This window comes from Pleurodeles waltl, chromosome 8 (assembly GCF_031143425.1).
Source record: "Pleurodeles waltl isolate 20211129_DDA chromosome 8, aPleWal1.hap1.20221129, whole genome shotgun sequence".
Classification (NCBI taxonomy): Eukaryota; Metazoa; Chordata; class Amphibia; order Caudata; family Salamandridae; genus Pleurodeles; species Pleurodeles waltl.
This window is the reverse complement of record NC_090447.1, coordinates 424,753,531-424,770,416: the sequence shown is the minus strand read 5'-3', so window position 1 is coordinate 424,770,416 and position 16,886 is coordinate 424,753,531. Positions and strand designations below refer to the sequence as shown.

The following is a 16,886-nucleotide window of genomic DNA, read 5'->3' as shown; positions in this document are numbered from 1 at the left end:
CACTGTGTATATTAATATTTGCATATTTGGGAAAAGGAGACCAGATGTACAAATTATAGTCAGGGGTGTAGCTTGGTCAGTAGGATTAGGGGTGTGTGAGCTTCAGATTCCCAACAATCACGCTGGCACATAATGTTGAAATACATTATATGACGAGCAGGGCAGACGAGAGGGGCTTGGGGGCAGCAGAAAGGAGAGGAATGCAGATTGGCAGGGGCACTAAGTGAGAGAAAGCACATTATTTTGTAAAATACCCAGCATTTTTTAAGTACTCCCAAACACAGTGAGGGAGAGAGTGTTTGTGCGGTTTTTATGTGTATAGTTCATGGTGAAATCCGACAGATACCTCACCATACCCAACTAAAAACCCCTGTACTATTTATCACAAGATACCCCACCCTCCACCCAAGCTATGCCTCTGATTATAGCAAAGCATATTTCCTGTTTTTGCCAGTCTTGCCTCTGCAATGCAGGGCTGACTCATCTTTTGACAATCAGAACTATAGTTTTCGTTCAGCCTCTCCAACGTTCTTGTGCAATTAAAAAAACATACCGTTGGTGTATGTTGGCACAAAAATAATATTTTCTGCTACAAACGTAAGCTCAAAGACGGTAAAGCAATCCTGTTCTGAGCAACACAACTTCCCATAATGAAACACATAAACCGGCAAGTGAGTAACACAAATAATAGTGGTATTTTACGTTAACTGTATTTATATAGCGCAGTCTGCAGAACTTGGGCCTCGTGGCACTGTCAGATGTGCGGAGGCTCCTAGCATACGATTGTGAAGTCTCCACCCTAGACCAGGTACTGAGCTGTCATATGAAGGTATATTTTATGGTAACTGAGTTCTGGTCCAAGTCAAAGTTCAGTGATAATATTTTAGTCCAGCAGTTCTTAACGTTTTGACTTCTGTGGACCCCCATGAAATCACTGAAGGAAGCGGGGGACCTCACCTGAGAAATTTCGACAGGTTTAAACTCAATACAATACACAATACCACAGAAACACATATACTGCAAACAAATACACAGATTATGAAGTATTGTATTTAATGCATAAACAAAAAAAGCCCTCATTATGACCCTGGCGGTCGGCGGAGAAGTGGCGGTATTACCGCCAACTGCCTGGCCAAAAAAAAATGGAATTATGACCATGGCGGTTATCGCCATGGTCATCCACCACTTCTCCGTTCCGACCGTCAGGGCGGAGACGACCGCTGGGCTGGAGACTTGGGTCTCCAGCCCGGCGGCCGTCACAAGACCGCCGGCGGTATCATGACCCGGCTGACCGCCATGGATTTCATGGGGTTGGGAACCGCCATGAAATCCATGGCGGTAAGCACTATCAGTGCCAGGGAATTCCTTCCCTGGAACTGATAGGGGTCTCCCCCACCCCCACCCCTGAGTCCTCCCTGATCCATGGGGGCTGCTCCGCCGCCAGCACCCCGTCACCAGAACACCGCCACGCCGAATCACAGAACGTATGGCTGCTGGCGGCTCTCCGTCCGAAAAAGGAAGGAGGGCTGCCAGCAGTCATAATTCGCCGAGCGGAAAACCGCCTGCACTGGCGGTCTTCAGCACGGCGGTCCTTCGGCGGTCTTTCAAAAAGACCGCAGAGGTTGTAATGATCACCTTAATTTCTAATGGGCATTAATTACGGACCATTTCAAATGCTAGTTTTCTTTCTGAAAGACAAAACGATATACCAGACTTCAGAATATAGCTTTGTCTTTATAGTTCCTAATGCATGTCCCCCTTTTAGTTGGGGCACATCAGCGTTTCTGCTGAGGCCACCAATCGCCAATGCTAGATTACTTTTGCTGTACTTGCCCTGCTCCCATAAATCAGTCTGAGATAAAAACTTATATTTTTAGCCTTCGATTTTAAATTCCTTTACATTTATGGAACGTTTTCAATTTTCAATTTTTATGTTAATATATTTTGCTAATATTCTAAGATTATTTAATTTTACAAACTATTGACACCCCCGCCTCCCCCAGGTAGGTTTCGGGAACCCCAGGTTAGGAATGGCTGTTTTTTAGTTAATGAACTGTGAGTACATAATTTTGGGAGTCAGAGAGGCACGGCAGCTTTACTGATTGCTTAATGTTTGGTAGGAGGTCCGTTGCTGGGAGGTTAATGATAGGCTAACATTGCTGAGCGTACTGCATGTGTGTGGTGAGCAGAGATATGTTGGACATGTATGACGCTTTGTCTTGTGTGTATAATGTGTCTATGATGTTCTGAGGGATGATTTGTTTGTGATGCAGCTTTATCCACAGTTGCTAGTGCTGTTTGTGCACTTCAGTTGTTTTAGCAGAGGTATCTCATGTTTTGTTGAGTCTTTATAATGTTTTAGTGGCTTGTGCAATAAATAGGTACGCAAAAGACCAGTTTCTGCAAAGTTACAGCAATGAGAAATATTCTAATGTGTTCTCTAGGTCAGGTTAAAGAAAAAAATAATGTAATGTTGTGTTTCAGTGTGGCATAATTTGATGGCTTATGTTATGAAAACACAATGAAACTATTTGTTTTATATATCCGTTCTGTGCTGGGTGTATTTGGGATGTTCTGCCAGATGTGGTATGCTGGATGGCTATGTACAGATTATCTTGTAGAATGTGCTTTTTGGAGCACTGTGATAGCTTACCTTATAGCTTACTTCTGCTATGTTACTTTGGATCAATGAGAACAGAGTAATAAGTGTTCTGTTGGAAGTCTGTGTTTCGTGCTTTGTGGTGGCAAATGTTGTTGGGAGCTCCGCAATAACTGGCAATATGATTTATCGGCGCTGTGTTTCTGCATGTGATTTATTCTGTTAAATGTTCCATACTGAATGTTTTAATGCCCCTTTGGAATAATGTCAATAACATGAACTATACAATCTTTATTAGGTTGACGTGTTAAATAATACATATTGGGCCAGATGTATGTACAGAGAAGTCACACATGGGGCCTCGTTATGAACCTGGCGGCCACCAGACCGCCAGGGTCACTGTTGCGATGGGACCTCTGCCAAAGTGGCGGTCTGACCGCGACATTACGACCGCGGCGAAAGCACCATGGTTGGACCGCCGGCAATGCCAGGTTGCCAATAGTCGACAGCCTGGTGGTCTCAGCGGTTGTAATCCACCAGGGCAGCGCTGCACTCGGGATTACCAGTCCCCTTTCCGCCAGGCTTTGCATGGCAGTAGCCCCGCCATGCAAAGGCTGGAAGGAAAGGAGGTGCCTGGGGCCCCTGCACTGCCCATACACTTGGCATGGGCAGTGCAGGGGCCCCCCATGGACAGCCCCGTCGTGCTTTCCCCATCCCGAATTATGGGCAGTGGAAAGTGTGACGGGTGCTGCTGCACCCACTGCACTGCCACATTGGTGCTGGCTCGATTATGAGCCGGCGTCAATGTTAAGGCCCTGTTCCCTATAGGGACGGCGGGCAGAAACACTGTTTCTGCCCGCCGGACCTGCGGTGAACTCCTAACCGGGCCGGCGGTGTTCTGGCCGTACAGGCGGCCTGATGGTGGTATGGGTTTGGCGGGTGGCCTCCGCCGCCCCCCAAACTCGTAATGAGGGCCACAGTTAGTAAAATCTGCATACTGAATTTCGACAAATTGTCTAATATTGTGATGTGCCTTGTGTGCTCATAAGTCGCACTGCCAAATGCCCACTTGTAGGAGGTAGCTGTTTAATGAATAATAACTTGCAGATCGCTATTTATTACCCGGTGATTGCCTACCACTGTAGGGATGGTGTCCAGCAAGGGACTGTAGACCTCTATTCCGGTGCCTGTGTTCCAAGACATAATTTTTTTTTAAAGCAGCTGTGCCATTATAACCTACTATATTGAAGTGATCTGTTACAGTGTCTTGAAAAGTGCTAATGCAGGATGGTGGTTTAAGTTTGTTAGTATGTTCTATCTAAGGCTTTTATATTCCACAGACCAATGACTTGGTGCTAGCTGAGTAACAAGAAACTGTTCACAGAATGAAACAGTACAAATAGCATACATTTAGGGATTCAAGTCACACGTGGACTAGTTTAAATAAACCATGCCTTTTAGCTTGAAGGGAGGGGACTTAATGGAATTGATTGTACAAAAGGCTCATTATGAGGTTCCCAGATGCGGTGTTGTTAATTTGCACCCTCAGAGTTAGCAATACCAAAGGCCTCATTAACTCTGGGGTGCAGAATTAGGGATTCTGGGTTGAACCCTGCAAATCCACTGAGTAATGAGGAATCACCAGGGGAAAATGTGATTCAGGGTCCAACTCCCTGGGTAGTTTCTCATTCTTCCTATAATTCCCCTGGAGAGTTCAGCTACTTTTATTAGTTGAAACCTCTGAGTGAAACATGAGAGGTAACAGCGGCCCTCATAATTATGGGTGGGAGATGCCCCTTCAGGAATACTGGACCTTTTGTAATGAGGGCCAGAAACTTGGGGTCTGAATACAAGACATACATACCATTAGACGGTCTTCTTTTTAGAGAAGGTATCTTTGATCTGCTCGAGAGGCACTCTTTGGAGAATACACTACTTGTTGAAGAGCTCTCCTCCTCCTCACTGGCAAGCAGAGAATTTCGGTATTGTAACAGAGGACTCCACTCTGGCCCTTTGTAATGTAGCATCTGGTCTGTTACAAATCTGTGCAAGTATCCAATCCTGTAGAAAATTACAAAGGCCATATACTTAGTAGAAATAACATTTTGAGATGAAATCCAAAAAGCTCTTTCGGTACCTTCCACATCAAATTTTAAGGGTGCTTTGCACAGCCTTTTTCAGGTGATATGTGGACTTAGAATAAGAAAATGAATGTATGCATGTGTAGATTACAAATGATTCACAAAAGCAAATTTACTTGCAATTGCAAAGGTGATTTTAATTTGTGAACATTAGAGGCTTTTTAACTGATTGTCTTATGTTTGGCATCTATGAACCTCATCTAGACACAAGGATCGGTCTGTCAGCAGAATCCTGGCTTCGGGGAGGTCACTGGGCTCAGGCTGTTACCCACGTAATGTACTCTACATATTTTTTCATCAGCTAAGACAGGGCTGTGACTATTCTCAATTTAAAGGAGAAACAGCCATGCACCACAGTCTTGCAGTGCCCCAAATCTGAACAGACTATACAACACCAATCTGTAAAAGAGCGCAATGAACGGGCACCAGATCTAGGAACGCCCCTTCATGAAACACACAGAAACTGCTAGGCCCCAGGCAGAACTGTTCATGGACTGATAAGATGGACTGCCTTCTTGCTCTGAATTGGGCTCTGGCATCAGGTGCTTTCGTAACCTCATGGAGGGTATCATTTCAGAGGGAGACAACTGCAAATTGCAATACATGGCTGATCTTCTTACTTCACTGTTTTCTTTTTGAACGAAGGAGGGGGGCTTTGTTCTCTGAATTTGATTGTAAACTCACCTTTCACTGGGACTGATAATTTCGCAGATTTCCATGCTATCCTGTTGCTCATGAACCTACAGTGAAGAACAGAAGAGTTTCCAAGTCCTTGCCTGGCGCTACCACAGATTAGATCACCTTAGAGGAACCTCAAAGGACCAGCATCACAGCAAGGTTCATTTCCCTTTCCAATTTTGATCAATTCTGTCAATTCTGGGAAACCAGAGACTACCCATTTCCCAACATATTATTTTCTTTAGCACTTTCTGACCCTGCAGCAAACTCACCAGATATCTCCTGCTATGACCAACAGTGTAAGCCTGTTCTTTTCCTTCTGCCACCACACTATAATCAACTACAAAACACAAACACCTCTATAGCAGCTCACCAAAGATATTGGAAACAAGACTCAGGACAAATTTATCGTCCAACTTCTTATCATAGTAAGTTTCCCTCTCTCAAAGGATGCGATTAACATATAAAGACAGTGAACTTATTCTGACTTAGCAACATCAATAATTTCAAAGCACACAGAATCACAAGTCTCTTCCATAGACTGGGCAATGTTTGTACTGTATAGCGGCAGCACAAAAAGTACAAGCAAAAAAATTAACTTACACTAATCTCTTGTCAGGTTTCAGTAGTTTGTTGGAGAATTCACTGATGAGTATGAGAAAGGCCAAATTAGGAGGGGCATTTCCTTCCACTGCAGCCACTCTTCTAAATGCAAATTCAATCCCATCTCTGGTGAGCAGAAAAATAAAATAAAATACAATAATAATTAGGGGAAGCCAAACAACATGACTCAAAAACCTCACTGAAAAAACAGACCATAATTGGTACAATTCATATATATACTGATACAATCCACAGATGTATTGTGCTTTGTGCCAACATTCAAATGCAATTTTCAGAACTAGGCGTTTAAAGTATAGGGCGGGAAAGGAGCACGGGGGAGGAGTCGGGGGGGGTGGAGGGGGGATACAGCAATCCCACCTTTACACAACTTGCTACAACATAACCTTGTTGAATGAGTTTCTTATCTTCGGTAATGCTTTATCTGGCAGAGACTCTATCTAACCACAGATTCATCACCTTTGAATATTCTGCAGGTGTCAGACTGGATCCGGAAGATTTTCAGCAGTACCCCTTTGTGCTGGCAGTACCGCATTGGCATTGTTTCACATCAGATGTGAGGTGCGTGGGCCTGTATAGGAGCCACACATGCAGGCTGACATCAGTTGCTTTCTGACTGGTCTGTGTCTGCAGACGCAGAGTCAATCAAATCAATTGTGACCAGTGTGCAGATCTCTAAGAAGGAATCTTTTTATATGAGAGTCCAGTTGACAGAATGACAAGGCAGGAGGGTGCTTGCGGAATCTGGTGTTAGATTGAGTCTTGACCAGAAAAGGAATTCCCATATGTAAGCAACTTATTCTTCTGATAGAGACTTCTAACCACAGATTCTACGCCTTTTGATTTTTTTTTATCAGGGCAGTACCTTTTAGGAAGTCGGACTGTGAGCTGGCTCAACCCAAAAAGTCCAGAATAACCAAGTAGATAAAGTGTGCTTCCCAATGGGCTTACCTGTCTAAGCAATAGTGCCTCGTGAACCTATGGAGCAGTACCCAACGAGCAGCGTGACAAATGTCCAGCACACGTACCCCATGCAACAACACGGTGGCAGCAGCCTTGGCTCTGATAGGTTGAGCCTGCAAACCTTCACAGGCCTCTTTTGGGCGAGTGCTCAGCAGATCTTAATGCAGAGTACGATCCAAACGGAGATGGTCTTTTTCTGCACAGCTTTGCATTTCTTTGCTCTAGAGAATTGATAACGAGCTGATTGTCTACCTGTTGTCCTTTGGTACAATCCATGTAGAAGCTTAGAGCCCTTTTAGGATCAAGCAGAGTAAGTCTCTCATTTTCCTTAGAGTGGTGAGGCAGAGCAAAAAAAGGCAGAATAGTGATGCTCTGACTAACGTGAAAGGGAGTCACTCCCTTTGAAAGGAAGGAGGCTCACGCCCGTAGAACTAGCTTGCACCACTGGACTGTTTGTAGGGGCTTGAGGGGTCATGCCCCTCACCTTTTTCCAGGCAAGAAGAGTGTCTGTCAGGCTGATCCCTAATTGGATGACCCAAGGTCAGCCAATGAGGGAAGGCAACAGACCCAATCCTCCTGGGACCTCAGAGGCTTCTCTCTTGGAGAGCTGCAGTGAAGGTAAGTTATGTGTTTCTTATGTTTGCTGCGTGCTTGTATTTATGAAAGTATGTGTATTTGTGAGAGAGTGTTGTGAAAGGTTATCGGTATGTGTGGTGCATGGGTGTGAGTGAGTGTGTATGTGTGCATGTGGCCCAACGCCGCCCTCACTGGTAAAATTAATGGCCACCACTGCTAACTTGGCTGTGTAAAACCTGGTGTAGTACGGGTTAACAGAGAGGGCCTGTAATTCGCTTATCCTCTGTGCCTATAATATGGTGACAAGAAAGTATGTGTTCAAGGTAAGGAGTCAGAAGGAACTGTGAAGAGCCTCAGAGTGCACACGAGGAATGTGACCAAATTTAAACCCAATCGGTGCATAAACAACAGACAGTGGGAGAACATATATTGTAACCTCATGGGGAAATGCATCACAATTGGTGATTTGAATAATAGGGCTCGTCTGGCAACCGTAAAAAGACCGTAAGAGCCAAAGGGTACCCTATAATGGTGCCCAACATCAACAAATTTGTGAGGGAGGTGGAAAACACTTATCTGTTGCCACTCAATCTCAAAGCATCTAGGTGCAGGCTATTCAGATTTGGGCGCAGAACCCTGCCCTGCTTCCGCAACAGAAAATCCTCCCACAGGGGTAGCCTAACCAGAGGACAAATGCTCATGCCCATGAGTTTAGGATACCATACTCTCCCAGCCCAATCTTGGACACTAGGATGATTTGGGGCCGGAAGGCCTAATCTTCAGTACTCAGGGCAGGATAGGGATTGGCTGGAAGGCATACAGGAGTCCTGAGTAACACTTTATGCGGAGCATGTCTTGAAGCAAGAGATGCCTTAGAAACGCCAACGTGCCAAACTGCTGACTGCTGAGACTGCACATACTCAGAGGTGGTGAAAAGATCGAGCCAGGGCTTTCCCTGTCTCAGAAAAGTCTCTGCGCCACCTCTGCATGTAAATTCTTGTTGCAGTACCAGACAGCAGTGGTGCTGTCCGTTAGCACTCGCACTAGCTTCCTTTTGATGGAGGGCAGGAAGGCTTTCAACGCCAAGTGGATGGCTCTTGCTAGTGTTGACAGCTATTCCAAGAGAATCAGTGGTATGGAGCTCACAGTGGATGGTAAATTTTCCCGCATTACAGCAGTCCTGCATAGCCTGAGAAAGGATGGCACGGGCTTCCTCTGGAATCATGAGAAATACCCGGGCTGCCGAACGCAAAGATTTACTTCAGGAGTTACACTAATCATGGGAACAGAAACAGAATACAAATATACATATGCATTTCAGAGGCTGGACAGGATAAAAAAATAAAATGGTCACATTAATGTGAAATAGTGAAACATCGAATGAAACATTACGTCATAATAAGCAGGTTACATAATAGCAAACTACATAGCAGCATACCGTTACACAGTTCTGGCACTATTCAACAGCATTGAGAACATAAGTGTGCAGCAGAGACACATTTTAAACCTCCGTGGCGGAGATACAAGTACATTTGAGAACATCTGTGTAGGTAGAATGTTCCCTCAAAGGATGCCCCCCCACTCTGTCACTATTGCGAACGAGATCTTTTACAATAGGGGGCAAGGGGGCCTTTTTAGCTAAATATTGCCTTACTGGTCTACAGGATGATCCTCTCCGCTAGGCGTCGAAGGTTTCCAAAACATGAAGGTCCTTATTTGTCTTCTATGTAAAAGTACCTACATAAATTTAGAAACAAAAACTGAACACAGCAGCACTCTTGTTTGGCACTTGTGGCTTTCCAGGCTGAGTGCAGTCAAGCACTTGATCACTGCAGTTGTAGCCTCCAGATCCGGTCTTCAGCAGGTGGGCATCTTTACAGTAGTACTTGTGTCCACAGAGACCGATTGCACATGAGGCCTGGGGTCAGCAGCTGCAGTCCATGGGCTGCGTCCTCAGTAAAATGGTTGTTTTGGCAGTTCCGGCCTCCAAATGAATCACTGCTTTCATCTCAGCAATGATGGCAGTTCCTTTTGAGTCAGCTCCGCCGCAGAAATATTTTAGGAAGATCCCACTCCCGGTCTCTCTCCTTATACAGGGCCTCTGCTTCCTTCAATCGACACGCAGGCTTCTAGGTACTAGGCAAACCCTCAGCTCCTCCAGCAAGAAGTGTAGACTTTGTGTGATATCTCCCACTTTAATAAAAACAGACTCATGTAAATTAATTCAAATAAAATAAAGGTGGGTCAACAAGAATGAATGCAACACCTACTTGTGCATCATGGCGACAGACTCTCTGGATTTCACTTGGTCCAAACCAAAAGTGAGTGAGAAGCGCCGTGCTAGTTCTTTTATGGTACTGAAGGAAGAATTACAAGAGGAGCTAGACGCATCACTGCTGCTGCCAGAGGCTTCAAGGTGCTCCTGAAAAAGCTGGAAACATACATGCTTAGTTATTCGTGGTCATATCCAAGAACATCAAGTTATTCAAACTGCAGGGAATCAACAAGTGATTGCAGAGGAAGGACAGACTCCATAGTTCCACAGGTAGAAGAAAAGTAATTGAAAGTAACACTCACACAAAGCGTATAAATACTCTTGACGATAGAGCAGACAATGATGCAGCAATTTCAATACAGAAAAGGATAACATTGAACATCACCTTTCAGGAGGGGGTGTCATATGAGAAACAGCACTCATTGCGCCTAACCATTCATATATCATGTTGGTTGACTAAATATTGTTTGATTTGCATAAATGAAACGTTGTATTTCCTTTATTCTGTGGTATCTGATTATTACTGGGCATCCCAAAAATAATAGAGTTTGGCTTAAAAGGACATCTTTTTAGGTGTCAGACACTAGACAGGGATACCACTGGTTCTCAAGAATGAGCTTCAGGGGAGTTCCCAAGACGCATCGCCATATTGACTACCTGAGTTAGAGTTGGTTGACCTCCCTGCACATATATTCTTATCATGTTCACATTTACATTTTGAGAATAGATCCGAATCTCTCTTTTTCCTTGTCTTTCTTTAGCCTCGCACCTCGCTCTATTTTTCTCTCATCCTCTATTCTCCCATCGCCCTCTCATTTCCTAATGGCTTAGGTGTCTTTGGGGTTCACAAGAGGCCTCTAATGCAAAGAAGTATTGGCAACATAACTGTAGACCATAGCTAAAATAAAAGTTATTGTCTACTGATGTTGTACAGTAAATGCCAAATTAAAACTTATATTAACATGTTAGTATTCAACTTAAAAACAAAGTAATCAGCCATGAGGATCCACGTCAGGACTCAGCCTACTATGAGTGGCAGCACTAGGAGTCTGTATTAATGTGTTATTCAGGAATGAAGAACAACTTTGATGTGTAATCGGGCTGGGTCATTCTGAAAATCAAACAGCATCTATGACCCTGAAAATAGGTTGCCTGTGTGTGTACAGTTAATAAATTGTTTTAATGTAGCATTTCAGTCCATCGTTTATCCATCTTTAAGTGCTGTAATTAAAAGGTGTTATCACTCAATTTAATGACGCTCAGTGTAGTGCATTTGAAAGAATGGAAAGTTGAGCTGGCTTTGTCAGGATTGAACACATTACCTGTGGGTCAAACCAGAGTTCCGCAGCAGTCAGTAACTCACTAAGGCATTTTCCCAAGCACAGTGAATGCACCTGGCTGTAAAGCTTGGTAGTATAGTGGCAAAAAAAGTAAAACAAGCATTTGCAATCCAATGGGTCTCCCATGTGCTCGAGTTAAGAGCTATTAGCATTGTAAATTCCTAGCTGGACTTTCTTGCCACATAAATGGAAAATGAAAAGTAAACAGTTGACAGAAGTGAGCTGATTCAAAGCACCACAGCCGCCATGAGTGTGAGCGTGAGAGTTACTGGCTCCCTGTGTGAATGTCTAGAAAGAATCGCGGCTCGGATGAAAGGCAAACTGAAACCGGAGGAGGGGCCATCATACGCTGTAACAGGAGGAAGCGTGACGTAGTGTGATGGCCCCCAAAAAATGTTATTTTCATGAAATCTCCTGGGACATAACTCAGCACACAAAGAAAGGGCATTTAACAAAATGCACCAATAAAAATGAAGCATTTAAGACAAGCACAACAAAGAAAGAATAGCAAGAGTGGGCATGTTAAAAGTCCACAGAGAGATTACAAAAAGCCAGAGCGCTTGTTCGCTTGACCCTAAAAAAACACCAGTAAAGGACCAGTCTCTAGTGCATTACTCTGTTACGTGAGAGATTAACACGTATTCATGATCCCTTAGTTCCTGAGGGACATGCATTCCTCGCTCTCCTATCTATTGTTTTTATTGGGAACATTTTACAAATATAAAAATGCTCAGATATAGAACAATTCAACATAATCACCACATATTAAAGATACATTTGTCAACCTTTCAAATCTAATGCTACAATAGGACACAGAGAGACTTATCACGCAATTAAAAGTTATCAACATCCAAAAGTAGACTATAATACACACATTTATGTTAGAAATGAGGGTAATGTCCATGCAAAATTAGAAAAGAGAATAGAGGAAAGTCAGAGAACAATTGAGAAGTTAGAATAAGAGAAGGCAGTGAGGTGGGGTAGCATTAAGAGGCCATCAGTCACAGATCGCATGTGTAGCCATTTACCTTTAAGATAAGTACAGCTTAAGATGTTAAGGCAAGTACAGCTGAAGATGTGTCTACAAACAGAAGTGCATTGGAGGTTCTCTTAGAAACAAAATCAGCTACTGGAACTTGCTTGGCTGGATTGCGATTAAAAATCCACAATACATCAGAGAGTGAAAAGGAACGGAGGCCCCTGACCTATTTCATCACTTCAGCCTGTATTCCTGTTGAGTCTGGAGATACCAATGGACACGACAATTATCACCAAAATTAGGTTTATTTGCTACATTTAGCCAGGGCAGACAGACAGAGCATCCAATGGGCACTTCGTGGTGGATCTAGAAATGCTGGTGACTTTGAAAGTCTGTAGGTTTTGATCATGGACTGGGTTTACCTTTATTTGATAGGGTATTGTGGCTTTTGGCTACAACATGGTCCTATTTCTTGGCGCATGATTACTGGGGATCCATTTGCTCTTATACTACTACAAATTAAGGAAGATTCTTATGGTTCATGGATCAGACATGATCTTTCTTCTAGTACAAGGTCTTGGCCCACTCACGTTGCTGTGCAGAATTTATATAGGGGTAGTGAGTGTTACAACAGTATCATTATGACCAGTTGAACGGTTGGGGAGGAATTATGAGGCTTGCAATATGCTTACTTTTAGGATGGTTGTGCGGTACAAGGTTTGTTAGCTTGGGCAAATATCCTGAGTGCTTTAATATCCACCTTCTGCAAAGTGATCTATGACTGCAAGACTTTGTGTGAGAATCTTAACACTTTCCCTTTTACTATCTTTGTTACTTTGGGTCTCTGTTTAGTCTCTGGGCTGAATTTATTTTCCCTCGTACAGGCCTGCCATCTTTTCTCTGCTATTGGTCTGTCATCTTATATTATCTAATTCACTTGAGAGATTCTGTGTTGTGAACAGTCCTACTGAGGATCACCCCCACAAGAGACAGTCTTCTACAGGACTTGTGTACTGCTTTCATCCAGCAGAGTTTGCTGTCTCTTTCATGACTCAAAAGATATATACAAATATACTGTATGGGGTGTTCTACACATTTTATAATGATGCATTATACTTTGCGTGTTCCTTTTCCTTTGGCTGATGTATGAATACAAGGAGACTTCTATATTGTGAAACTAGCTCGCAAGCGAGAGGAAAGATTTGTATATTGGGAAAGCAAGTACTCTTCAAAGGGCCAGGAAAAGCTGGATGTTCTCCCTCAGTGGTGAATGGGGCCAGTGCCTAATTTGTAAAATAGTAAGTGCCAGGCCCAAAGTTTTGCTCAGAAGCTCAGGGCTACAGCTACTGAATGTCAGGATTGGCAAACACCAAGGCTGTGTAGTCTTGATTCTACCTCATGCTTCTTTCACCCACCACTAGACACTCCCTGCCCCTTTATCTCACTTTTTCAGATTCTAGTTCACTCCCTGCTTGTTTGTCACAGTTTTTCTTCTTTCACTTCCTCCTTTTCCATTTTGTGTTTTTTCTAGCTCTCTTGTTCTGTGTCAAAGTCCGTTGAAGAACAATAAGTGCTGGTCTCCAAAAATGACTGTCCATGGACCCCACCTGAAATCACCTGCTCAAATCAAGCACAGGCTGAGATACTCTGTTGAAAGGTGTGTTTGCTGCTCACTCCACAGCACCGGACGTCGCCTTCATCACAGAGACCTGGATGAACGCCTCTTCGGCCCCAGACATCGCCACTGCCATCCCCGAAGGCTACAAGATCTCCAGAAAAGACCACACCAACCAAGTATGAGGAGGTATCGCCATCGTCTTCAAAGACTCCGTCAGCGTCACCACCTCCAACGAAGACACCCCTCTCGCCGCTGAACACCTGCATTTTCAGATTCGCACCGACCCCAGGACCACCCTCAGAGGATCCCTCGTCTACCGTCCCCCCGGACCGCGCGCCCCTTTCAGCGACTCCATCGCCGACTTCATCTCCCCGCACGCCCTCGCCTCGCCGGACTACATCCTCCTAGGCGACCTCAACTTCCATCTGGAACAAAACAACGACCCCAACACCACAGCCCTACTCGACAACCTCGCCAACCTCGGCCTCAAGCAACTGGTGAACACCGCCACCCACATCGCCGGACACACGCTTGACTCTATCTTCTCCGCCAGCAAACACGTCTTCTTCAGCCACACTTCCGCTCTACACTGGACCGACCACAGCTGTGTCCATTTCACATTCCGACGCGAGACCCGCCACCTCCACACTCAACCCATCCCTCGTCGACAGTGGAACAAAATCCCCGAAGAGCAACTCTTCTCCGCACTCACCGTCAACCAACCCACCCCCACCGCCGACCCCAACGACGCAGCCCTCAGCCTCTTGAACTGGATCTCCAACTGCGCAGACAACCTTGCTCCCCTCAGACGCACGCATCAACAGGCCATCACCAGAAAACCTCTCTGGTTCTCTGACACCCTCAAAGAATCGAAGAAAACTTGTCGCGCCATCGAGAAGGCCTGGCGCAAGGACCACACCGCCGACAACATGACCGCCCTCAAAAACGCAACCCGCGAACACCACCACCTGATCCGCACTGCCAAAAGGAACTTTTTCACCGACAGACTGGACAAAAACAGCCACAACAGCAGAGAACTTTTTAGCATTGTCAAAGAGTTCTCCAACCCCAGTGCCAACGCCAACGCCGTCACGCCCTCACAAGACTTGTGCAACTCCCTCGCCACCTTCTTCCATCGCAAGATCAGCGACCTCCACGACAGCTTCGGACACCAGACCCAACCAAGCACCACCGAACCCACACCCCCGACCATCACCCTCAATGACTGGACCCACATCAACACTGAAGAAACCAAAACCACCATGAACTCTATCCACTCCGGCGCCCCATCGGACCCCTGCCCTCACTTCATCTTCAATAAAGCTGACGACATCATCGCCCCGCACCTCCAGGCCGTCATCAACTCTTCATTTTCTTCTGCTACCTTCCCCGAATGCTGGAAACACGCCGAAGTCAACGCCCTACTAAAGAAACCTACGGCTGACCCGAGCGACCTGAAAAACATCCGCCCCATCTCGCTCCTCCCCTTCCCCCTCAAGGTAATAGAGAAGACCGTCAACAAACAGCTGACCACCTTCCTGGAAGACAACAACCTGCTCGACCCTTCACAAACCGGATTCCGAACCAACCACAGCACTGAAACCGCCCTCATCTCAGTCACAGACGACATCAGAACCCTGATGGACAACGGTGAAACAGTCGCCCTCATCCTCCTCGACCTCTCGGCTGCCTTCGATCCCGTCTGTCACCGCACCCTAATTACACGCCTCCGCTCCACCGGGATCCAAGGCCAGGCCCTGGACTGGATCGTCTCCTTCCTCTCAAACCGATCTCAAAGAGCTTACCTCCCACTGTTTCGCTCAGACCCCACCAAGATCATCTGCGGCGTACCTCAAGGCTCATCGCTCAGCCCGACACTCTTCAATGTCTACATGAGCCCCCTCGCCGACATCGTACGCAAGCACGACATCATCATCACCTCCTACGCCGACGACACCCAACTTATACTCTCCCTCACCAAGGACCCCGCCAGCGCCAAGACCAACCTACAAGAGGGCATGAAGGACGTCGCAGATTGGATGAGGCTCAGCCGCCTAAAGCTGAACTCTGACAAAACGGAAGTCCTCATCCTCGGCAACACCCCGTCCGCTTGGGACGACTCCTGGTGGCCCACGGCCCTCGGCACCGCACCTACCCCCGCAGACCACGCCCGCAACCTCGGCTTCATCTTGGACCCTCTTCTCACCATGACCAAGCAAGTCAACTCTGTGTCCTCCGCCTGCTTCCTCACCCTCCGCATGCTCCGCAAGATCTTCCGCTGGATCCCCGCCGACACTAGAAAAACCGTGACCCACGCCCTCGTCACGAGCCGCCTGGACTACGGCAACACCCTCTATGCTGGGACCACCGCCAAACTCCAAAAACGCCTGCAACGTATTCAAAATGCCTCGGCCCGCCTCATCCTCGACGTACCCCGCAACAGCCACATCTCCGCACACCTGAGACACCTGCATTGGCTACCAGTCAGCAAAAGGATCACCTTCCGACTTCTAACCCACGCACACAAAGCCCTCCAACAACAAGGGACCGGAATACCTCAACCGTCGCCTCAGCTTCTACGCCCCCACCCGTCTCCTCCGTTCCTCGGGCCTCGCGCTCGCTGCCGTCCCTCGAATCCGCCGCTCCACGGCGGGTGGGAGGTCCTTCTCCTTCCTGGCAGCCAAGACCTGGAACACCCTCCCCACCAGCCTCAGGACCACCCAGGACCACTCCGCATTCCGTAGAGTCCTCAAAACCTGGCTTTTCGAGCAGCAGTAACCCCCCCTTCCCCCTAGCGCCTTGAGACCCGCACGGGTGAGTAGTGCGCTTTATAAATGTTAATGATTTGATTTGATTTGATTCTGAAATGGAAATGTTAAGGACTTGGGGCTTGATTACGAGTTTGGTGGTCGGAAAATCCAACTGCCAGACCCGTGGTGGGGAGACCGCCATGGTCCTGGCAGTCTCCCCACCTGCCCTATTACGAGTTTTCCTCTGGGCTGACAGGCAGCAACCAAGGTTTAATGGCAGTAGTGGAAAACGTGTGGCGACACTGGACTCAGCTCCACATGGAGCAGAGTCCAAGGCCTACCAGCA

General features: G+C 46.2%; 1 protein-coding gene across 1 annotated transcript in view; it reads right to left on the bottom strand.

Moving 5' to 3' along the window:
• Positions 1-16,886, bottom strand: part of LOC138250008 (cohesin subunit SA-2-like) — a 434,120-nt gene that overhangs the window by 30,068 nt on the left and 387,166 nt on the right. The window contains exons 27-29 of the mRNA XM_069204310.1: positions 9,849-10,009; positions 6,022-6,147; positions 4,464-4,660 (exon numbers count right to left, since the gene is read on the bottom strand). Of these exons, the coding sequence (XP_069060411.1) occupies positions 4,464-4,660; positions 6,022-6,147; positions 9,849-10,009 (484 nt within the window). The remainder of the gene's footprint in view (positions 1-4,463; positions 4,661-6,021; positions 6,148-9,848; positions 10,010-16,886) is intronic.